General features: G+C 44.3%; 1 protein-coding gene across 4 annotated transcripts in view; it reads left to right on the forward strand.

Moving 5' to 3' along the window:
* The window catches only part of LOC140186225 (ral guanine nucleotide dissociation stimulator-like), a 155,614-nt gene extending 131,658 nt beyond the window's left edge, over positions 1-23,956 (forward strand). For 3 of the 4 annotated variants that reach the window (XM_072240223.1, XM_072240222.1, XM_072240221.1), the window contains exons 5-18: positions 1,275-1,468; positions 3,310-3,425; positions 4,533-4,748; positions 5,262-5,365; positions 6,379-6,463; positions 12,434-12,511; positions 14,015-14,101; positions 14,535-14,567; positions 15,369-15,490; positions 15,895-15,990; positions 18,110-18,308; positions 19,706-19,951; positions 21,609-21,723; positions 22,539-23,956. In XM_072240223.1, coding sequence (XP_072096324.1) covers positions 1,275-1,468; positions 3,310-3,425; positions 4,533-4,748; positions 5,262-5,365; positions 6,379-6,463; positions 12,434-12,511; positions 14,015-14,101; positions 14,535-14,567; positions 15,369-15,490; positions 15,895-15,990; positions 18,110-18,308; positions 19,706-19,951; positions 21,609-21,723; positions 22,539-22,714 — 1,867 coding nt within the window. In that variant the 3' untranslated portion in view covers positions 22,715-23,956. The remainder of the gene's footprint in view (positions 1-1,274; positions 1,469-3,309; positions 3,426-4,532; positions 4,749-5,261; positions 5,366-6,378; positions 6,464-12,433; positions 12,512-14,014; positions 14,102-14,534; positions 14,568-15,368; positions 15,491-15,894; positions 15,991-18,109; positions 18,309-19,705; positions 19,952-21,608; positions 21,724-22,538) is intronic. The other variant, XM_072240224.1, reaches the window with a different exon arrangement.

Genomic DNA, 23,956 nt, shown 5'->3' on the forward strand with positions numbered 1-23,956 from the left:
TTGCTGATTAATCTCAAATATATTCAATTACTTGAATTTAAATTCTCTCCAGCTACCATGTGTTGTAGCGTGGATGAAATCACTGGAGAGACAGAGTCACTGGTAGATACAAAGCAGCTTCTTTATTCAATACAACAAGGTACAGCAGGCATCTTACAGACGGAGACATTTTCGGTAGAAAGGTCTGCTAGCCCAATGTGGGATTGATATTTATATGCTAAACACAAAGGCAATCGCTGCTTAAAAAGTTATAGACAATGCTTCCTATTGAAACTACATACGAAATATCACACCACCTAACTCTATCCTTCCGACGCCAACATGTCTGGGTTGGTATCCACAGCCTTTAGGAATGCAATTAAATCCAGAATACATTTATTTGGTATTTTACGTGCTAACATAGAAGACAATTAATATTTATAATGTATAGATAATACTGACTTCAAAACTATAGCATCTGGTCAAACTACGGTGCCTGAAGCATCTGGTATTCACACCTTTTTAGGAAGTGCATTGTTGTGGACTCAATCTACAGTACTTTGTCAAATAGAAGTCTGGTGGCCAAAGTCACTTAAGTGTAAACAAATCATTTTCCCAGAAAAACTCACTCTAACACCATGGTGGGACTTGAAGTCATGCCTCGGGGCAGCGCTTTCCTAAACCCTTGAAGGCACCGGATTATTCCTGCCTGAAGCATCTATAAGTCTACATCGTTCAGATATCCCAAACATGAGAGCATCTGCAGATTCTGGAAATCCAAAGCAACACACAAAAGCTGGAGAAACTCAGCAGGCCAGGCAGCATCTATGGAAAAGAGTAAGCAGTCAACCTTACAGGCCAAGACCCTTCACAAGGGTCATAAAGATGTTTTCCAGTCCGTATGAAGGGTTCCAGCCTGGAACGTCGACTGTTTACTCTTTTCCGTAGATGTTGCCTGGCTTGCTGAGTTCCTCCTGTACTGTGTGTGTGTGTGTGTGTGTTATATCCAATATTTCCAGATTTAGATCTGCAATACTGCACTCATGTCCTCCTTGTCATACTCCAAGAGGGAATTGAAGTCATGCCTTCGGATCAGTGATTCCAGTCTCTGGATGCTGATGCAGCGCTCTTACCACATCTCCTCTGGAACAGGAGTCATGATACTCCGACTGTCTGTTGTTTGGCAGAGAGCGTTGGTCATTCATTACCATGTGTTTAGATTAGATTGAACTTTATTGTCATTGTGCCGAGTACAGATACAAAGCCTTTACCTGCCTTTTGTTCTCTTCTTTCAGCACCATTTCATCCATTCTTGGAGCCTGGCTTGATCAGTATTCCGAAGACTTCAGGAAGCCACCAGATTATTCCTGTCTGAAGCATCTATACTCTTACATCCATCAGATGTTTCCGGGTTCGGATCTGCAACGCCGCGCTCATGTCCTCCTTGGTACATTCCAAAGACACAAAGAGCTGGACCTTGTTGAAGATGGTAGGTTCTTTCAGCACCGTGCCCGCAACTCTAAATCTGGCCCACCACGTCGTCTCTGAGTCTTCATTCATCCTAGAGAAAGCTGTCACCGCCTATCCAATTCCTCTTTAATTAAAGCTTCTCACTTTTATTACGTCCCGTCAGTGAAGTATAAGATGGCCTCTGGCAGCTTCCACACTCACTCTTACAAGGCAGCCCCACCAGGTGAAGAGAACTAACTGCGGGAAGTGTCGCTGCCTCACAGCTTCACCGGTCCCGGTTTGATCCTCGTCTCTGGTGCTGTCTGTGGAGTTTGCATGTTCTCGCTAGGAGTTTCTTCCAGTTGCTCTGGTTTCCTCCTGCGTGCAGAGATTTGTTGGTTGGTGGATTCCTTACTACTTTAAATTACCACTGCTGTAGGTAAGTGGAGAGTTGACGGACGTAGGAAAGAATAGGTTACGGAATAAAGTTGGCAATTGGGATGATGAGATTGCCTGCAAGCCAGCACAAACTCATTAGGCTAATCAGCCTGGTTCAATGTCATAAGGAAATATGAAAATATGAAATAGAAGAGCTGGAGAGAGCAGGAGATGCAAATAATGATAAAAGTTATATTATTACTTAATTTAAATAGCTTAAACATGAACCAACTATTGTGTGTTCCTATGATTCTAGTGCCCCACTGTAATGTGTTTGAACACAGTGCATCCATGCAGGTTTTGTTAGCAGTTAATGGTGACACAGTCTGTTTCCATCTTGTTTGCTCGTAATGGGTTGTAAAAATGTGAGTAACTACACCTGGTGTTTATGAAGTGCTTTTAACTTCTCAGGAATGGTATCAAACCAATTACACTGAGCAGTGTAAAGTAGATTTTAATGAAAAAAGATGCTGGACATCTGAAATAAAAACAGGAAAGGTTGGAGATACTCAGCAGGCCAGGCAGCTTCTGTGGAGTGTTTCTCATTCATGGTCTTTCCTGTCAACTCCAATGAAAGGTCTTCAATCATATTTACTCTGGGGTTCTATCTATGGATACTGCCTGAGCTGTATGGAATTGTGAAGAGTTTCAGTAGATATTTAAGAAGATTTCAAAGCATGCAAAGGCTATAGTTGGCTAGCCAATGGTGCAATGCATCTGCACTGGACTTTGAGGCGAATGGCGCTGGGTTCAAATCCAGCCGGCCCCTTGCATACTTTCCATCCGTGCTCGGTTAAGCAACTCGACCTCGTTAAAAAATGGACAAAAGTGCTAAAGAAATGGTAAGGTTGCCGCCCGATGTGCCACAAGGTGCAGAAAGGAACAACAACAAAGGAGATGGTTCTCAAAGACTGTTTTAATGGAGGACAAATGGGAGATCCAGGAAGGATTGTGGAATGAATTCTAGAGTTGAGCAGCTGTAGGAATAGTGTCCAACGGTAGAGTGGTTAGAAGAAGAAGAGGCAGTTGACGACCTTGCATGTAATCCCAGATCTGACTGAACTGTAGATAACTTTGATCATCAGACTCTTGAACCAGAGGGGATAACTTCACTCACTGCAACAGAGGGGATAACTTCACTCACCGCAACAATGAACTAATCCCACAATTTACTCTTAGGGACTCTACAACTTGTGTTCTCAACATTTATTGCTTATTTATTTTTTATTATTATTATTATTATTTCTTATTGTATTTGCACCGTTTGTTGTTTTTTGCATATTCGTTGTTGCCCATCTCTGTCGTGTGCAGTTTTTCATTGATTCTATTGAGTTTCTTTGTAGTTACTGTAAATGCCTGCAAGATGAATCTCAGGGTAGTATAGGGTGACATATATGTACTTAGATAATAAACTTATTTTGACCTTTGATTGTGTGCTTACAGCGGCCGATCACTGCACCTTCACGATGGTCGAGGAGAACGGGTTTGAAGAGCCAAAGCCTGACTTCCTGTCCTTTCTCGCCAATGTGGTGGCTGAACAGTTCACGTTAATGGATGCGGTGAGTGCGCTTAAGAGTGATAGCACATAAACACTTGGGTGACCTGTGACAAGAAATCAGCCCCATTTCCTCCTCTTCACTTAGGGGAACTTGTTGGTCTGAGTTTTAGTTTCATTATAGCGCACTGCCTTTCTATTCAGCGTCAGTACTTTACCTCAGAAGCTAAGTGAATATTATTTAGGCAGGCAGAAGGGTTGAATATCTTACAAATTAGAAATCTCTGGTTGATTTATTGAGATAGAGTGCCATGTAGGCCCTTCTGGCCCATCCAGCCGTGCTACCCAGCAATTCCCAAATTTAATCCCAGCCTAATCGTGGGGCAATTTCCAATGACCGATTAGCCTACCAGCTGGGAGGAAACCAGAGCACCCGGAGGAAACCCACGCGGTCACAGGGAGAACGTACGCTTACAGGCAGCGGCAGGATTTGAACCCAGGGCGCCTGTACTGTAAAGCATTGTGCTGACCACTGTGCCACTGTGCCACCATGCCACCTGTGGGTAGGTGTGTGTAACTCAGGGACCACACTTTAATTCCGAGGGCCCGGCTGGGCCTGTAGTTTAGGTGGTGTTATACATGTCCTCATCCATATCAAGTGCACCAAGTTGCGGCCTGTAGTGTGAATTCGCTTGCTCAGGGTGGAACACGGAAGGCAGAGTCTCCCTCTCTGGTGTGCACTGACATTTAGTCAGAATGTTCATCATAATGACAATTACAGATCTAAAAGATTAGCTTTATTTGTCACACAAACATCGAAACGTACAGTGAAATAAGTCGTTTGCAACGACGAACACATCTGAGCGTGTGTTATGGTTAACCCCACAAGCGTTGCCGTACTTCAAAGAGGTGCCAACAGAGAATGTCCACAACTTACTAAACTTAACTTGCACATATTTTGAATGTGGGACGAAACAGGAGCACCCAAGGAAGCTAATGCAGTCACTGGGAGAACGTAGACACTCCCTACAGACAACAATGGGGATTGTACTCCGATCAATTTTACAGCTGCCGCTACTCTACCGTTCATCTGTACGGAACACAGTCCGCTTTGTATAATTGTTCTGTTTTCCAGAGGTGCTGGTTATGAGATTCTATTTCTTTTCTCCAGGAGTTGTTCAAGAAAGTAGTCCCATATCATTGCCTAGGAAGCATCTGGTCGCAGAGGGATAAGAAGGGGAAGGAGCATGTGGCACCAACAATACGTGCCACTGTCACGCAGTTTAACAGGGTTACAAACTGTGTCATTGCAACTTGTTTGAGCGACAAGACCTTGAAGCCTCAACAGAGAGCCAAGATCATAGAACGATGGATTGAGGTGGCTCGGGTAAGTAAGAAAGAAGCTAAAGAGGTGTATTGAATAACATTACCTTTAGGATCTGAGGCCAAGTATAGCACTAGGATTATGTCAAAAAAGCACGGATTTGCCAACTCTGGGTGGGTATGTGTTAGGAGCTTTAGCCACATAACCTTCTGTCTCCAGTGTCACCTTCTCGGCCCTCATTTGCACTTTTCCATTGACTGGCCTTTACAGTAAACATTGGCTCTCTAAGAGAATGGGTTGAGGGCCGACATGGCCAGTCCTGGCAGTCTGACTCCAGCAGGAGCTGAATACCTTCTGAGCAGCTGGGGTGGAGAGCTACAATTGTGAAAACATAAAATGAGAGTTGGAAATCAGTGCTGTTCAGTCACCAGATGTGCTGATGTAGATAGAGGCAATTTTTGGGAGCAGAACATAACATACAGCTGTTACTAACCATGTATACTTGGAACAGCTGGCTGAGTCTTAAAAATAATTACTGCTTTATAAACCTTCTTCAATCCTTTCTCTTTACCACAGGAGTGCAGAATCTTCAAAAATTTCTCCTCACTACGAGCCATCCTCTCTGCTTTACAATGCAACTCTGTCCACAGACTCAAGAAAACTTGGGATGAAGTCTCGAGGTAAGATCAGGAGAAACAGGCTTATTTAATAGCCTGTTTATGATGGTTTTCTAATTCTTCCTTTGTTGTGGATTCAACTCATCTGTAGTTTTTTTTTACCTCTTAAATTTGATTCTCCAGCTTAATTTTCCATCTTTTCCCTCCTCAAATGTGTGGTCAGAACTCTCACTGCGCACGTGTAATTCCCAGTCATCCAGCACTTCCACTAGTCGACATTGATTTCGGGGCTGACGATGAACCTGTATATAAGTCTTCATCCTTTAAACCTCTCTTTGGTATCACCTCTCCATAATTATCTTCAGCTCAAAGCATCATGTCTGTGCTCCTCCAAATCTGTCAGGTCAGGCAGCATCTATGGAAAAGAGGAAATAGTTGATGTTTCAGGCTGAGACCCTTCATCCGGACTGGGGGAAAAAAAAGACGAGAAGTCAGAGGAAGAAGGCAGGGGGCAGGGAGGAAGAATTACAAGGTGGTAGGTGAAACCAGGAGGGGGAGGGATGAAGTAAAGAGCTGGGAAATTGATAGGTGAAGTAGATAAAGAGCTGGAGGAGGGGGAAATCTGATTGGAGAGGGTAGAAGACCATGGAAGAAAGGGAAGGGGGAGGAGCACAGGAGGGAGGTGATGGACAAGTAAGGAGATGCCATGTAAGCTGCCTGGCCTGCCGAGTTCCTCTAGTATTTTGTTTGTGCTGCTTGGATTTCCAGCATCTGCAGATTTTCTCATGCAGTGAACAGGATTGATAATGTCATCTGCTTGCTTCTCAATAACACACACTCAATGAGCTCAGCAAGTTCATTGTCAGGAAGACCTTGCAGGCTAGGTTTCCTGGAATTGTGCACAGGTCAATTCTCACTCCAGTTTTTAGTTTCCCCTCGTTCTGCCTGCCGTGGGATCCTGGTGTTCTGAATTATGGGTGTTGTTCAATATGCTGTGGTTATCGGTTTTCCTGTGGATATCAGATAGTGTCGCATTAACATTCTAACATTCTACACCTTTGGTTGGAATTTTTCAGAGAGAACTTTCGGATATTCCAAGAACTATCAGAAATATTCTCTGACGATAATAACCACTCCCTGAGTCGTGAGCTGCTCATCAAGGTGAGTGTTTGCTGCTACTTTTAAAAAAAAAACCTTAAACGTTTCCCTGTCCTCCTCTTGGCGACGTCTAATTGTCTGGTCACACTTTCCACAAATGTGGGCTAAGTTGAATGGAAGGACACTGCTTGGACTTAGACCATAAAGCATAGGAGTAGAATTAAACTGTTCGGCCCATCAAGTCTGTTCTGTCATTCGAACATGGCTGATTTATTAACCCTCTTACCCCCCATTCTCATGCATTCTTCCTATAATCTTTGACACCCTCACTAATCAAGATCCTGTCAACCTCCGGTTTAAATATACCCAAATACTTGGCCTACACAGCCAAATTCCACAGATTCATCACCCTCTCGCAAAAGAAATTCTTCCTTATCTTTGTTCTAAAGAGACATTCTTGTATTCTGAGACTGTGCCCTCTGGTCCTAGACTTAACCCATAGTAGAAAACATCCCTTCCACATCCATTCTATCTAAGCCTTTCAATATACTTGATCACTGTCCATACTGTTTCACCTCCCAGCAAAGCTGGACTGAGCTTGGATACGGCAATCCCGGCCAAGCTGCTCCACTCCTCGACCCAGGACAATGAGATCAGTTGAGTTATCCTGGTCAACTCTCAATTACCTCAGCTAGTGGACCATGCAGTGGATCAGAGTTCTGGTACTCCAGTGCCTTTAATGCTGCACCATCAGCTCTCCTATTGTTGATAGCTGTTGTGTTTGGGGATTGTTAGCACGTAACACTTAAAGAGTAATATCTGCCACCAAGCTTTATATAAAATTAGGGTTTCTGAGCTGATGGCTGTTTGAAACACAGCTGACTGGGCTTCCCTCAAAGGCTCTCAACAATAAGTCATTATAATGGTGCTTTGGTAATCCATACCTGCTCACCTCTGCTAGACAGTGGTTCTGGACCCTTCCAGGGTTATTAATAGCAAGAAGAAAATCAGAGCTTTTTCACACTGAATGATGCAAGGAATAATTGATGTAAGAATGTTGTCAAATCCTATTTGGGATTTTTCTGGGTTCTAGCAGCAGCCTCTGGTAATGGATGAAACTGCGTACCTGGCCGCACTTTGTAGAGAGGGAACCTGTGACCTCGAGGTCACTTCCCCAGAAACATGCCAGAACGCAAAAAATAGAAAGTCACTGTAACTTGCTCTGTTCAGATTGGAGGAAACATTGTGGATATGCCCTGCGTTTGTTATTCTCTTGTTCTATCAGCAAATTTGGTCTTAAGTCTACATCCCTGTGCTGTGAAGTACCACAATTTGTCGATTCAAATCAAGCTTGGTCCCTGCAAATTCTTGCTCTTAACTTCCTTGGAGGTTGGAGAAACAACCTTACATACAATATGAATATCCAATTCAAATTACTGTTAACCTAAAAATAATTCTGGGAATCAGCAATAAAAGCAGGCCATGCTGAGAACACTCAGCAGGGCAGGAAGGTGTGGGAAGTTAAAAAGAGTTAACATTTTAGGTCAGTTTTTTTTGAAGAGTCTTGGACCTGAACCATTTCTACAAATGCTGCCTGATCTACTGAGTGCTTCCAGCAAAGTCTGTTTTTAATCATCTTTCATTATGATGTCTATTGAAACGGAAGCAGACCAGGTCAGGTAAATGATGTTTATGGGACTGGCAGACTCTACTCATATCTGACAGTAGCCAAGCCCATCCCAATCCCTGTTAATGACAGAGTCCAAAATCTCTGTCCATCCTCCATTTCCACTATGACCGACAGTGCTTTGGGCTGAACAGGCCTGAAGTTTTGTGTTTTCCCTCTCTGAACCTCCCCGCCTCCTCCTCCCCTACGCAATGTACATCTATGGCCAATTCTGTTCTTAGGACGTTCTTCTGTGTTAAAGGGACAATATAGAAGCAAGTTTTCATTATTGTTGGACCCTACATGGTTTTTCAAGCAGAACCAAATTCATAACAATGTGATTTGTTATAACCCTGTATTACTGATTTGGTGCGAAAGGGGAAAAAAATAACAGCATTCGGCACTCTTAACACCAAAAGAATCTTGCAGAAAGTGTGAATCTATGAGCTGCTCGATTACCCTATTGTACAAGACCTGCATTGTGGTTAGAGTAAAGGTTATAACCTTCAGGCTTCCTGGAAGCTGCTGTAGGGTCAACTTTTTTCAGGCGTGTAGTAGATGCAGTGGTGATCTTCTGGCAGGATGTGGTTTTATAACCAGTAATTGGTGAGCAGGGCTTACAGGTCTGTCACCATGTTCTTGCAGGAGTCCTGGACTCTGCTCTCTGAACCTAGCTGGCAGATCGGTCATCAAGTTTTTAAATGGGTTTGCCACCAGTAGTGGAGTCTACAACAGGACCTGATCTGTGATAAAGCCCTGGTGGCTCGATGAAGGGAAAGTTCACACCACAGCACTTTTGTTTTAAGTAGTGACTGGGTCTGAGCTTCCATTCCATTCCTAGCAAACCACAGTTCTCTCCCTCCCTCGATTAGCTTCTCTTACAGTAAGTGTGTAAAGTCCTCGGCAGGAAGGTGTGCAGCTGCCGCGTCTGACTCACTGGGTTGGTGAATCACTTGGAGCTGCCTGCTGATTCAGGATGGAGGATGGCAGCTGGTGGGTCTTTCACACTCTCATCCTATAACTGAAATGAATCCAAAGTTCAGCATACAGAAAGTGCTTTCAGCAGCATCTGAAGAAAGGGAAGCTGAATAAGCATCCAAAACTGACACTGTGTTTCACTTTCCACAGATGCTGCGTGACCTGCTGAGCCAGCAGCTTTTATTTTTGTTTCGGACTTTCAGGGTCCGCTCAGTCCCTTCTGTAGGTTGATGCCGGTAGGATGCGGAGGCACAGTAATGTAGCAGTTAGTGCAAACATTTTACAGTGCCAGCAACCCCCATCAGGGCTTTGATTCCAACTGCCATCTGTAAGGAGTTTGTACGTTCTCCCTGTGACCACGTGGATTTCCTCCAGATGCTCTGGTTTCCTCCCAATTTCCAAATTTGTACAGTTAGGGTTAACGAAATGCTATATCAGTGCCAGAAGCGTGGCCTCCAGCACAATCCTTGAGATGTGTTGGTCGTTTAAGCACACGTTTCACTGCATGTTTCGATGTACATGTGACAAATAAAGCTAATCTTTAAACTTTATAAAAGGTAATCATATTTGTATGGCTAAGGAATGTAGCCCTCAGTTGGACAACTCTTTCAAAGAGACGGGAGAGAATGGATGGGCTGACAGGCCACCTTCCAGACTGGAAAGTTCCTGGGCACGATGATGGTGTCCATGTCAGTTTCAGTATCCAGGGCTGGGAACAAATTAAAAACAATTAGCGGAGTTTCCCAATCCAGTGAGTCATGTCTCCTGAAAAGGATTAGCCATCCTGTGTCCTGCTATCATCCCCTGCATTCAGTAGAGGAAATTTGGGGAAAGGAAGATTGAAAATGGAACAAGGTGAAATTATTCCTGTTGGAAAGACTTTTTTTTAAAAGACTGCTGTCCCCTGGGAGGGACGTAGTACTGTATTGCGAAGGTCCAAATAGCTCAGTGACATGATGTGTAGCCAAAGGTCCGGAGCACAACGAAGAGCTGGTACAATGAAGGTTTTGTATTGTTCCCCAGAGCGGAAGGGACAGAGGAAAGGAAGTGTGACACAGAACAGAGGAATAAATTAAATTGATTGCACAGTAAAACAAACTTTACCCCGGGAAATGGCAGGAGGGCACCTTGTGTGTAGGAATCTCTCAAGCAGATTTGGAAGGTTACTCCTGGTTGCCATCTGCAACTCTGTGTTTCGGTATCTGTATGGACAAGAAACAACTCTGTTTCAGCATCTGTACGGACAAGATAGAAAGACTGAGGGATGTACCAGAGTTATTGGTCTATCTTCCTTGACTGACATATAAATGGTCATCAATAAGCATTCAATTCATTTTTGACCTTTAATTCTTGGTCAGGTCAGTCACTTAGATCAGCGGTCCCCAACCACTGGGCCATGGACTGGTGCCGGGCCGCAAAGCATGTGCTACTGGGCTGCGAGGAAACGATATGATTTGGTGATATGAGTCAGCTGCATCTTTCCTCATTCTCTGTCACGCCCACTGTTGAGCTTGAATGCACGCGTCATCCATGTCAGCGCGGGAAGGAGATCAACTCCTCGAGCTTGCAAATGACGGTGGGCTGAAGAATATGTTTTACATAACATCTCTGCCGGCATTCTGGATCAAAGTCGAGGCTAATTATCCTGAGATAGCCACGAAAGCACTGAAAACGTTGCTTCCATTTCCAACATACCTGCAATGAATGCAACGAAAGCTAAATTGCAGAATAGACTGGACACAAGGAACCCCCTTCGAGTATCGCTGTCTCCCATCACCCCTCGATAGGACCGTCTTGTTGCAGGAAAACAAGCCCAGGGCTCCCACTATTTAGCGATATTGGTGTGTTGCAATGATTTTATATGTTCATACAGGGAAAATTTATGCTGTGTGTTTAATATCCAGACGTTACTTAAAATGTTATGATGCTATTGACTTATATAACCATATAACAATTACAGCATGGAAACAGGCGATCTTGGCCCTTCTAGTCCGTGCCGAACGCTACTCTCACCTAGTCCCACCGACCTGTACTCAGCCCACAACCCTCCATTCCTTTCCTGTCCATATACCTATACAATTTTTTGTTAAATGATAATATTGAACCTGTCTCTACCACTTCCACTGGAAGTTCTTTCAACACTTACTTCAAGCTCCCCTGTCCTCCCCTGATAATTGACTTATCACTATATTCATGCGAGGAAAATATGTGCTGTGTGTTTAATATTAAATTCGTTAGATAAACCCTTTTAGAAACAAAATTAGTGTATTAGCCATTTATCACCCATATTCCAGTCGTGATTAACACCCCCGCCGCGCCCCCCCCCCCGAATAGAATAACCAAAAACAATTTGGAGAAAAAAAAATCGGCATGTACAGGCATGCGCACTGGTGCCCATGCAAGGCTTCATGGTCATTGTAGTCTTTCTTTGGGTAAACTCAACGTACTTGACTGCTACTCTTGTCCATTGGCAAGCCTACCACCCCCCCCCCCCCCCCCCAGGTCGGCTGGTCCGCAAGAATATTGTCCATATTAAACTAGTCTGCAGTGCAAAGAAGGTTGGAGACTCCTGAACTAGATACTGTAACTGAGTGGAGGACTCCTAGTGAAGAGAGGGGATCCCTCCTCCTAGTAATGACCACCTATTTGCTAACGTTGGCAAGAGACTGTGTGTGCGTGTGTGTGTGTAGTGAAGTCTGCATCATAGATTGGATATTGTGCTCAGATGGGCTTTGTCATGTGCTGGAATTGGTCAGAACTTCCTCTTAGCTAAATGCCGCACCCAGCACGGGCCGCTGAAAAGGGATCAGCAACAGGAACCTAGGCCATTACTCCCTCTGAAGCACTAACAACGCTTCCAGCTAGTGCACAGGTGATGCCTTTGCAAAACTGTAAAAGCACACAGTGGGTTAACACAAAACCCATCTTGGCCCTCTTGCTTTTGGCACCGTCTTCTGTGGTCTATTTTCCCTGAGCAGCCCATGAAATAGATCAGGCCCTCTTTTCAGGTGTGGCCCCCAGAGATCCAAAGAACTGTAGGGGAGCTATCCCCAGCAGCCCAAGCAATACCCACCCCACACTCAACACCACCACCAAGACGGCCTGGTCATTATCACATTGCTGTCTCAGTTCATGGGATCTTGCTTTGTTCAAAATGCCAGGTAAAGTCACTTCACTTTCAAAAGAAAGTACCTCGGCTCACCTTCTCTCCAGAGGATGTTTGCTTTATGTCTTTGTCAAGTGCAGTGTCACCACCTGCTGGAAAGACAGGGTTTAGCACCCAGTTTATGCTGAAGTCTGAATCTTAATACGTGTTCTTTGGCCTGTTGTGAGATACTCACTCTGTGTCTGTTTATGTCTCTTTTTCTTTTCCATTTCTGGAACTCCAGGAGGGGACCTCAAAGTTTGCTACACTTGACATCAATCCAAAACGGGCTCAGAAAAGACAACAGCAACAAAAGGACCTGGTAGGTTTACTCTTGAGATCTGTTTGATGTACACTAATAAACAGGTGGTTTTAATTTATCCACTATAATCAAGCCCTTGGACAATAAAATCTGAGGAAAGAGTCTATTCCCTCTTATGATTCTGTGCTGCTGTCCCGTATCTTTGCCATCGACATAGATTCGAGCCTCTCCTACCAACTCTTGGAAATTGGAGGATCTCTAGATAGTTAATGTTAGCAATAAAAAGAAGTCAAGAAATTTGAATCAAACAAAGTGCTGTAGTGATTGGGAAAGACAAATTTGTTTTGAGCAGCTTTGAATTCAGAGGAAATGGTTATAATTTGGAGAGGAGAATGTGGCCATAGCTAATCAAGAGTCTGTTAATCTAATATATCTCCGCACATCTTTATTGTATTGGGTCCCTGCAGCAGTTTTTTTTTTCTCTGTAACTCCATGTGCTGTGGATGGGAGCAGCAGTCCATCTCCTGAAATAACTGGACTGCAGGGAATAAGATGAGGTTTAAAGTGGAAGATGTGTTCTTGAGTAGTAAGCTTCCAATGTTATGGGGAGATGGCAGGAGAATGGAGCCGAGGGGAATATGAATCAGCCATGATGGAATGGGTGGAAATACGTCTCTACCAAAGAAGTTATAAAGTGCTCCTTCCCTCCACTAGCCTGCAGGTCACCCTTGGGCAAGGTGTAATACCTGCTTAGTACCCCCCCCCCCGCCACCTGATCAGGGTCACATGAAGCCATGGGAGCAGCTGGTGCGTATCACAGGTCCCGGCTATGCAACCATTGGCGCCAGCCATACAATCTCTGAAGAGTGCTGATAATGGCTGGGGTCATCTGCCTGAGAAAGAGCACTGCCCAGAAAAAGGCGATGGCAAATCACTGCTGACCGTGATCACCTACATCATACGACACGGCACGTAACGAACGAAAGAACGGCGATGGAAAGGTGGAACAGACTCAATGGGCCGCGTGGCCTAATTCTGCTCCTGTGTCCCTGATGGTCTTGTGTTAGATTTTGAGCTAGCGTCCGTCCATTGAGAGGGAAAAAGAGAACCGGCGAATGGGAAGAGAAATAAGAGAAAAAGAATTAAAGTAATTTTGTGGATTCCATCCCTAATCTATTAACTGCACCGTTCTGTTGGCCTGTAATGGCACACCCCCTCTGAGGCTGCAGCTCTTGTTCTGCATTCCCCGGCCTCCAGACTGTCCCTCCTGGATCTTGCCTGTCCAGTTCACTTGGGATTACTGAGCTGCAGTACAAGCTACCTGAGCATCTTTCCCCCCCGGATAGCCTTGCCAATGCAATTAGAAACCTGTAACTAACACAGGAATGTGAGTGAGATTGGGAATGTTCGCAGCAACATGTGAATTGTTATGGTGACAAGCCCATCTATTGTCATATTCTTTTCTGCTCTGACACACTGCTTTACTGTTACTGCAGTCCAGACTGCTTATTAGTCATTTATTCCAGTGACTAACCCTAACCAGTAATATTGTTTTTCCTCCAGGGAGTCATGCAAGGCACAATCCCATACTTGGGAACTTTTCTGACTGACCTGGTTATGTTGGACACTGCAGTGAAAGACCACTTAGACGTAAGTGAGAAATAGTCTGGGGTCTGCTTCCAGATAGAGCATTCACTTGACTTCAGTCCAGAAAGCACTGTTTGCAATGTTTGATTGTCACGACAAATGTGTTCTTCACTGGGGGAAGCAAGTAGTTAAGTGGTGATCTTCAAAGAGTGGGTTTCTCTGTTCATGCGTCGTCTAGCTGTGTGAAGTCACAAGTCTCAGTTGCAGGTTGCTCTGGTCTGTGGTGGTGATATGGTATCCGGCTCTGTTCTTCGGGAGGTTAGCATGGTCCATCCACAACCTGCGCTGTTAGTTGATCCCACTTTGCGGTGGAGACACTGCAATAGCTTCTCTGTCCCTGCGCAAGAGACAGAGCGAAGGGCTGTTTCATTGAAGGGGGAGCAAATGTAGCTCAGCTGTTTGACCTTGGTTAAATCTGTTCCTTTCCAATCCACAGGGCGGTCTGATCAACTTTGAAAAAAGGAGAAAGGTAAGACATTTTAATGGCTTCTTTCATAACTGCGGGTCACTTTCAGAATCTGCCTGAGAAAGTAAGTCTCCCATGAAGGACCTCTGTGCCTATTCGCAGGGAGAGCTCGTATCCCAGATGGCACCCAGAGCTGATCACCCACTTCCAGACACTCTGCCCCCTTTACCTCATAACTGAGCCCACACTCACATAGTTTACTTTACTGGACTTGTATTCAGAGACCTGGACTTGTTGGCCCTGGTAGTATGGGTTTGAATCCCGCTGGGAGAGCGAGATTTCAGTGATGGGACATACTGTACTCAGGGGTCCTTATCCTAACGGCCTGTAGACAGTTAGGGATGGACAAAAAGTAGTGGTATCACCAGTGCATTCATATCTGGGCAGAAATATTAAAGCAGAATCTTTAATTATAAATATAATGGCAGCACGCCAGCTGACAGGCTGGGTTCTACCTGCCCTCAGATACAGAGTGATGGCCACAGATAATAGCAGATGGAGTTAGGGGGCTTCTGTGTGTTTAGCTAGACAACAGTGGGATGTTCAGATTGCATTCAGTGCTCTAATGCTGCTGCTTCCAGGATTCAGGGATCTCCCCCTCACCCCACAGTGTGAATTAGCCTTGCATACACACATTTGCTTCCAAAGTGTTGAGTAGCTCCCGTGTGTGGCTAATAGTGCAGACTGAGGACAAAGTCTGGATTGGGAGCACAACAGACAGGAAAAGAGTCATTGAGAAGAGTGTGATATGGCTGTATCTTGTCCTGCATGCTCTATTAACACCAATGAATGTCTCTCTGTCAGGAGTTCGAAGTGATTGCCCAGATCAAGTTGCTGCAGTCTGCCTGCAACAATTACTCGTTCACACCGGACCGTCGGTTTGTGGAGTGGTTTCGGAGCGTGGGCAGGCTGACGGAGGCAGAAGGGTGAGCGGTCTCTTGTGCTGATGGGGGAAGGATTAAGTGTGGGTTGGTAAATAGTGCTGTCAGTCCACGCCCCAGAGAGAAAACCAGGTGTTTCACTGGCCTGGGTAAAGCCCATATCCCTGCTTGGTGCTCACATCTTGTACCCACCTGCCCAACAGAGCAAACATTTCTCTAGATTAGCTTTAATAAAATTGCTCTCGGTGGTTGATTTTGATGTCTTTTCAACTGAGGTTGTGGAATTGGACTACCCTATCCCAGTAAGAAGCAAGAGCCGAGACCCAGTGACTGGGTGAGGCCTGGCTAGGATTTTAAAGCTTGCCCTTTGAATGAAAGAGGCTGAAAGGGTGAGAGCTACTGGAAGATCATGTCCTATCTTGACTTTGTTGCTGTTTTTACGATTCCAGTTATAATCTGTCTTGTGAAATTGAGCCGCTGGCAGAGTCTGCAAGCAACACTCTGAAGGCAAAGAAGAACACGGGCATCATTAAGCGATGGAGCGAGTGAGTGTTCCGTGCTGCTTGGCCTTGATCAGCTGGGTCTACCGCAGAATGTAATGATATAGAAGGGAGGCCCCTGGGCCCGAGTTGGCTCTTTGAAAAAAACATGCAATTAGTGCATTACCTTGAACTTGCCAAATTGTTTTTATCCAAATCCTTTTTGGAAAATTACTATTGAATTTATTCTATTTTATATAACTGGATTCCAGTTAATTGAACCATCAGTTAAAGAGCAAAAGCTAATCAAGAAAATTACTGGGATTCCCTTTAACACAGACAAAACACTGGAGGAGCTCAGCAGGCCAGGCAGCATCAATAGAATAGAGTATTGTCAGCGTTTTGGGCCAAAGCCCTTTGGCAGGACTATCCAGCTGAAAGGTTTCAGCCCAAAATGTTGACTATACTCTTTTCCATTGATGCTGCCTGGACTGCTGAGTGCCTCCAGCATTCTGTGTGTGTTGCTCAGATTTCCAGCATCCGCAAATTTTCTCTTCTTTGAGATTTCCTTTATTTGGGATGCTATGCCACTTAATTTGGACAGGAGATTATTCCGGAACAGTTTTTAACTAGCATCAGTTGCGTACACTTGTGTGGCCATTGGACGCTACACTGTGCTTAGATCGAGCAGGTTTTAAATAGCGTCAGTAGCGTGTGTTTGTGTTCAAAAAAACAGTAAATTTTGTCACTGATAGTTGGTGAGAAATAAACAGTAAGACAGTTCAGAACCCACTGCTGTTCCAAGCATTCAGGCTTAGAGATGCCAGAAACAGCCAAGAGTGAAAATGAAGCAACTTCATTACTTCAACAAGTTAGGAACTATGAAGAATTTGAAGGTATCAATAACTATCTTGAATGTTACAATGAAAATGAAGATTTGGAGGATGCGATCATTGAAAACATTGTATGAAGACTGTCCATTATCTACACCAGGTGTCTACGCTGATTTTGTTCACTTATAGTCAATCCAAAGAACATGGCACCGTACACTGGATGAATTCCTCCGTTGATAACTATTAGGAACTATAGTACCGAAGTAATATTGGTAGTGTTCTAATTTGTTCTGTATTTCATTTAAATAGATAATTTCTTACTCAGTTTGCCTTTTTTATACCTTTTTAACTATTTTCATGAAACTTCAGCTGATTGGAGCAGCCACTTAATTGAGCCAAAATGTATTGGTCCACTTTAGTGTATTCCTGCCCACAATGCGCAGTGGGAAAAGAAATTCTCAGCTCACCTTTTGCCTTTAACCGAGCCCCTTCCATACAAAATCACCAAACTCGCCACCACTTCCTTTATAATTGGGATATAGGGACTTAAGAAATAGAAGCACAAGCAGGTCCTAATTCCAGTATCTCCCGGTTAGTCTTTAAGAATTTTGAATGTTTCAATTAGATTCTTCTATGCTCAAATGAGTCTTGGCTTAGTTTGCCAAATCCCTGTTTGTAGGACAATGTCTCAGTAGCAGGAATCCTCATTGCATTCTCCTTCATTGGGGAGACCAGACCTGCAGGGTCCTACAGTGAAATGAATTTCCGTATGTGCTCAAATCCTCTTACAGCACCGGCTAGCTATTTACCTTCCTAATTTCATTCTGTAGGAGTGAGTAGTCATTAGTGTTGCTGAATGATCACCCCCTAAAAAAACAGTGCAGGAACTTTTTATTGAGAAAGCATTTTAAAGCTTCCCTTGGTGTTGGAATAGTTTGGTGTGCTGGAAGCTGGGAGGTAAGCCCCATGTTCATTTCTGAGGTTGGGGTAAGCTGGTTGATCAGAGGTCAATATCTGGAGACAATTGGCCTCTGTGTTCCTGGGGATGAGGACAAGACAGGCAGGAGTTTCTGCTGCAGGTGGAGAACGCATGATATTGAGAGGTGAGGATGGTGGGAGCACTCCCACAGTATTCGTTCATCATTAGGTTAAGGGAGAACCTGCTCAAGAAAGAAAAAAATATATAGAATAGTTGAGTATTCTACGTTACTAGAGTTTATATTGATATCAGTGAAGTAAACATTGAGGGAAGAGAATAGGGACTGTTGCTGATAACCCCAAAACAGGGTGACTGCTCAGTTTGTCACTGGATCATTCGGCTTGTTAACTCCTTTCCCCATTGACACTTGCAGCCGACAGACGCCAGCCACAGATGCACCTAGTACGGGTGCCCAGTCCCGATCCTGCGAGCAGCTCAAGTACGGGCCGTACCTGGGTGGCGGGGACGCAGCAGACTCGGTCAGTGTCACGTCCGCTGGCTCCAGCAGCTCTGACGTGGAGGAAATCAACATCAGCTTCATCTCCGAGTCACCGGATTCCCAGGAGAAGAAGGTAGGGAAGAGGTTGTGCAAACATTCACATGCTTTAACTGTGAGGCCTGGTGCCACAGGCTTGAGTGTCAGCTATCCCAGCAGTTAAACTGGCCTCAGGAAGCCTGGTGTAACTAAAGAGACTTGAATGGAATATGAGACCCACTCTTTTTATGTTGCCACAAGACCTACTAGAATGAGCTAAGTTGTTCCTGTTCCCAGTTGTAGATTGTTCCAGGGGTGATCACTGCTTTCTTCTCCTCCCCTGTCCCAAAATGTCTTATCACCCTGTTAAAGCCCCATCCATTGGGGTTTCCAACTCTTCATCATTATTCTGAAGTCCCCAAGAGTAGAAGGTTAATCTCCCGAACAAGGCTCAGAGCAGAACTAAAACCAGCAGCAAGTTAAAAGGAAATAGAACTCAATGGGTCTGTTAGTTTGTTAGAAACGTGCTGAAGTTGCCAAGGAAAGGCTGGTTGTTTGACAGCCAAGAGCCACCAGACTGAGTAAAAAGAGTCCGTTTGCCTTCCTTTAGCCCCGCAAGGGAGTGTTGTCTCCCACAATGGCTGACCACTGACAGCTCTCCGGTATAGGGGGTTGCTTGTCCAAGCAGCCTGGAGTTGGGACCCTCCCATCCACAAACACATCTCTGTTAGATCCCACTGAACGTTTTCTTCATCAGCCCACAGTCCTTCCTGGGGTTTAAAGAGAAATTCCAGGTTGTCAACTTTGTACATACTTGCAATATTTTAAAGGGACACAAAATATTAAGAAATCAATGACCATAACCCACAACCTCTCCTATCCTGTGCCCATGACCTCTTCTGCCCTGCAACCCAATGAAATATTTATGTTCCTCCAACTCAAACCTCTTGAGCCCTGCTGAATTTAAATCCTCCACCGGTGATGATGGTGCCCTTAGCAACCCAGAGCTTCCTCATCGCTGAGGTTTGCTCCCTGACCCCTCTACCTCTCAATCCACTTTTAAGATGCTGGTTAATACACTGTTTAAATTCCATAATGTCTCTTGAATAACTGCAAGTTTAGTTTTGTACACCAGTCTTACTGTGAAGTGCTTGGGCTGTGGTGCTGCTTTAAAGGTGCTATTGTGAATGAAGCTGTGGTTGTAAGGGAGGTGGACGTGAATTGAGCTTGGCGCTGGTGTAGGTAAAACACAAGGGTGCTGGTGGCAATGCTGGGGTTAAAGGTGGATATACACTGTAAACCTCTGCACAATTTAGAAGCTCAAGTTTTATTTCAGTCCCTGTGATTTTTTTTTTGCTGAACTCTGGGTTACTGTACCAGCTTTTAACTGGCAGGTACAACATTCCAAGCTGGGCCAGACTGGGCGATCTTAGTACCAGTCTGTCCCGATGGTAAACCTTTATATTTTGTTCCCTATATTTTATTTTCTTTTAGTTCTGGGAATCAACATCGCTGTCCTCATTGGACACGTCCGGAATCGGCTCAGGGTCAAGCAGTGCCTCCTCTTCCTCAGTGTCCTCCACACCCATAACGTCCTCCAGGACGCACAAGCGCTCTGTCTCTGGAATATCCAGCTACTCCACACTATCTCTGCCACTTTATAACCAGCAGGTGGACGACTGCTGTATCATTCGGGTCAGTCTGGACGTCGACAATGGGAACATGTACAAGAGCATTTTGGTAAGTGTCACGTACTGCTGTTCCTGATGTATTTCATTGCGCATTGGGGGAAGATTGGGGGGTGGGGGTAGCCCGTGGCGAGCAAGGGGTTGATATAATCAAACACGAGGAAGTCTGCGGATGCTAGAAGTCCAAAGTTCTACACACAAAATGCTTGGAGGGACTCAGCGGGCCAGGCGGCCTCTTTGGAAAAGAGTAAGCAGTCGACGTTCTGGGCTGAGACCCTTCATCAGGACTGGGGGGAGAAAAAAACTGAGAAATCCGAGCAAGAAGGTGGGAGGAGGGGAGAAAGAAGCATAGGGTGGTTGGTGATAGGTGAAACCAGGAGAGAAAGAGCGGTGAAGTAAAGAGCCAGGAAGCTGATTGGTGAAAAAGATAAAAGTCCTGATGAAGGGCCTTAGTCCAAAATGTTGACTGTTTACTTTTTTCCATAGATGCTGCCTGGCCTATGGAATTCCTCTAGCATTTTGTGTGTGTTGCTTGATTTAAGCAAAACTGCCTCACACTCCTGGGCAACATGTTTAGCTATCTTTTGGATAAGATGTTAAATTCACTCCCATGCACCATCTCACCCACTGCAAGGCAAATAACAAAAAAAAAAGTGGCCATTACTATTCTGAAGGAAAGCGCAGGCCCCAGGAACGGTGGTAAATTGAGTAGAGTACAGCCTCATAGTGCCGGCGCCTGAGTTCAATTCTGACTTCGGGTGCTGTCTGTGTAGAGTTTGCACACTGTCCCTGTGACTGTACATGTCTTTTCCCACATCCCAGGTCAGTAAGTAATTCGCCATTGGTGAGTGGTAGAATATGTGTGGTTGATTGGAATGTGGGGGAAATAAATTGTGATCAGTGAGCAATTAGTGGAAATGGGTGCTGGATGGTTAATGGGTGAAGGGTAAATTTCAACACTATCCATCTGTAACTCAGTATTTATACCCTGCCACTAGACGGTCATGATTAATGGCTGATGTTGTAGCCTTGACTGTGGCCTTCAAGCAGGAAGTGGACAAGTGGTCCAGAAAGTCTTTCGGGGCTGCAGAGCCAGGAGGTAGAGATGGAATTGGAGTGTTGCTCTGAGAAAGAGTGGATGCGAACCACCTTTGGTGCCGTAGCCCATCTAGGATATAAACCTGTTCATGTCTCACTGGTGTAGGTGGGGCTGCTGCATGCAGCTGGCCTGTTTGGTTCCAAAATGACTGCAGTTACCATACTTCAGAAAATAGACTACAAATGCACAGTTTCAACTAGAAACATTGATGATTCCTTTCCCCCCCCAAAAGAGGTTTCTCAGTCCACTGAGTTCCTCCAGCAGATATTACACCCCATTCCAGTGTCTGCAGTCTTGTTATGTTTCCTTGGCCCTGAACAACAAGGGTATCTAATGCATGGGCTTGAATGTAGCCTTGGTTGTGATGCCTTCTCTAAGATCAGATGGCTTGATGAGCTCCAGGGTCACTCAAGAGGTGCACACCACTGTACATGCACTCTTCACGGACGTAGGTGTCCCACGGAGAGGATTAAAGGACATTTGTAGAGACAAAGGGGAAGTGATGAGGAAAGGTGCAAACTATTTGTGGTAGGTATTCTCATTTACTGAATGAACAACAGGGCAATGAATTCTGAGACTGGTCTTTGAAAGGTTTAAACCTCTGTTCTAGGTGACAAGCCAGGATAAAACACCTGTAGTCATTCGAAAGGCCATGGCCAAACACAATCTGGATGGGGACAGGCCTGAGGATTACCAGCTGGTGCAAATCATTGCTGAAGACAGAGGTATGCATGTCATTTAAGTGTGTGGGTACACAGGACACAGTAGAATCATATGGGTCATTTACACTGTCCCAGGGTGAACTTCATTCTGGGTCATTTGCACTATCCCATGAGAGCTCCCTTGAGGGTTGCTGTCACTGTCCCAGGAAAATCCCAAAGTGGATCAGTAACTGACCAAACAAAGGAGCCTGGGCAAAATATATCACTTTAAATAATAATGGCTTGACCATTGGCATGGTTGGGCAAAATTCAAATAGTTTTGATCAAGGTCAAGGTTTCTCTTCACAGACTCGTATGATTTGTTGAGTATTTAAAGCACTCTCTGCTTATTTCAGATTACAAACAGCTTCATAATGCCTGGCTAATGCATCCATTAGGGAGATGAAGTTATTGAACTTCCTTAGTGAGGACACCACACAATGCAGCATAGATAGATAATGTAATTTCCAAGCTAACTTGAAGTCACATTATCCATCTACCTCTATAGTGTCTTCACTGAATAAGCCTGTGCTAGTTTTCCTAAACACAGTTCCATGACTGGCTTTAGTTGCCTCCATGCCAGGGAAGACCATAATTGGCCAAGATCATCTTCCCAATTACATTCTGGATGTACTGAGGTTGCAGTCCTTCAATGCGTCCAGGGTCAGCCCTCAACCACCCTCAGTGACACATAGATAGTAGTCACCAAGTGAGGACTCATCATGTGTGTTAAATTACTTGCAGCAAGAATGAATATTTCCATAGAAAAAGGGATAAAACTAAGTGCTGAAGGGGTTCGATTGGGAGCTTAACATATTTGCTGTGACTTTGTTTAACAGAACTGAAAATCCCTGACAATGCCAACGTATTCTATGCCATGAACTCATCTGTCAACTATGACTTTATGCTGAAAAAAAGAGGACACTCAAAACCGGGAAAACCAAAACATGTTTCAAGCTCAACTCTCCCCAGAATGAAACAGAAGGGACTGAAGATAACAAAAAGCATCTTCTAGCTTCTCTGAGTGGACCTGTTGCCTGTGTTTGCTGGGCTCATCCTAATGTTAGAGATATATATAAAAATTCAGTGTTATCGATAAATGTGCAATATTTTCTGTGACTAAGACTACTGAAAGGCATTAAACTTGAATGGATATTGGAATTATGAAGGTTCAGTACAAGGCAGGCTTGGGATCTACCCTGTTCCTCAGAATTGGGTGAGGGTTAAGTGCCCTTCACTGTTATGGTACGTCAAAGAGCATGTGATCAGTTGTGACTTGGAGCGATGGTGGGAATATAAGAAGCTGGAACTGCCTTTCCATGAAATGGCTGATCGAAGTGTAAGCTGCAGAGACACTAGTTCTCCATGAAGACTGTAGCATTGTCCTTCAGCACCTGGCTTTGCCCAGAGTGGGCATTAAACACTATTAAAACACTAAATCTATCATCAAAATATCTGAACTGTTGGTTCTTCAGTTATGGAACACTTGCCCCTGTGGCTTGCCAATGAACTACAGTCATAATGAATCACAAGGTCCAACCTGAACTACAGTGAGCAAAGCTTAAAAGTTGTTTGCTCCATGATGGGTACGAGTGATGAGTGACTTTTAATCCTGTGAGGAGAGGTCCCCACTTTAAAGGCTGTTTGGCACCAAAAGAGGCTCGTTTCACAATAAATATAACAAACAGCCTTCTTGAGGTTTATCCAATAAGATGTTGTGGGGAATTCCAAGGATTTCAATCCCACATCCCTTTCCTGGATGTTACCAATCGGACCAAAGACTGAAGACATCTGGTGTACGATATGGTGCAGAAATACATGGCCAAGAGTAGATGAATCATTGTTACAAATAAGAAATGATTCTATCTTACTGGTTAGTTAAGCTGGAACTGACAGAATTGTACAGTTATAATTTGAGCCATTCTTCGGCTGATACAGAAAGACATTTGTTTTTTATTTGCAAATACTATGATTCAATTTCAAATGAATTCTTGATTTTTTTTAAAGTTTGTTTTGTACAAAAAAAGCACTTGAATCTTTTTTGGGACAATATTTATTCATTGTACAGACAATATATTGAGTGGAATTGTAAATTTCTTACTGTTGAATATGATCTAATATATTGACTTGTTACTTGTATGCAGTTGCTGTTGGCGCAATGGGTCTTTTGTTTTGGTGAGATGTGTTGTCTTTGTTACATTTTTGTATATTGTAAAAAGAAAGAAGATCATGAATACAGCTTCAAACATGATGTGTT

The sequence above is a fragment of the Mobula birostris genome, chromosome 22 (genome assembly GCF_030028105.1).
Source record: "Mobula birostris isolate sMobBir1 chromosome 22, sMobBir1.hap1, whole genome shotgun sequence".
In the NCBI taxonomy this organism is placed as follows: domain Eukaryota; kingdom Metazoa; phylum Chordata; class Chondrichthyes; order Myliobatiformes; family Myliobatidae; genus Mobula; species Mobula birostris.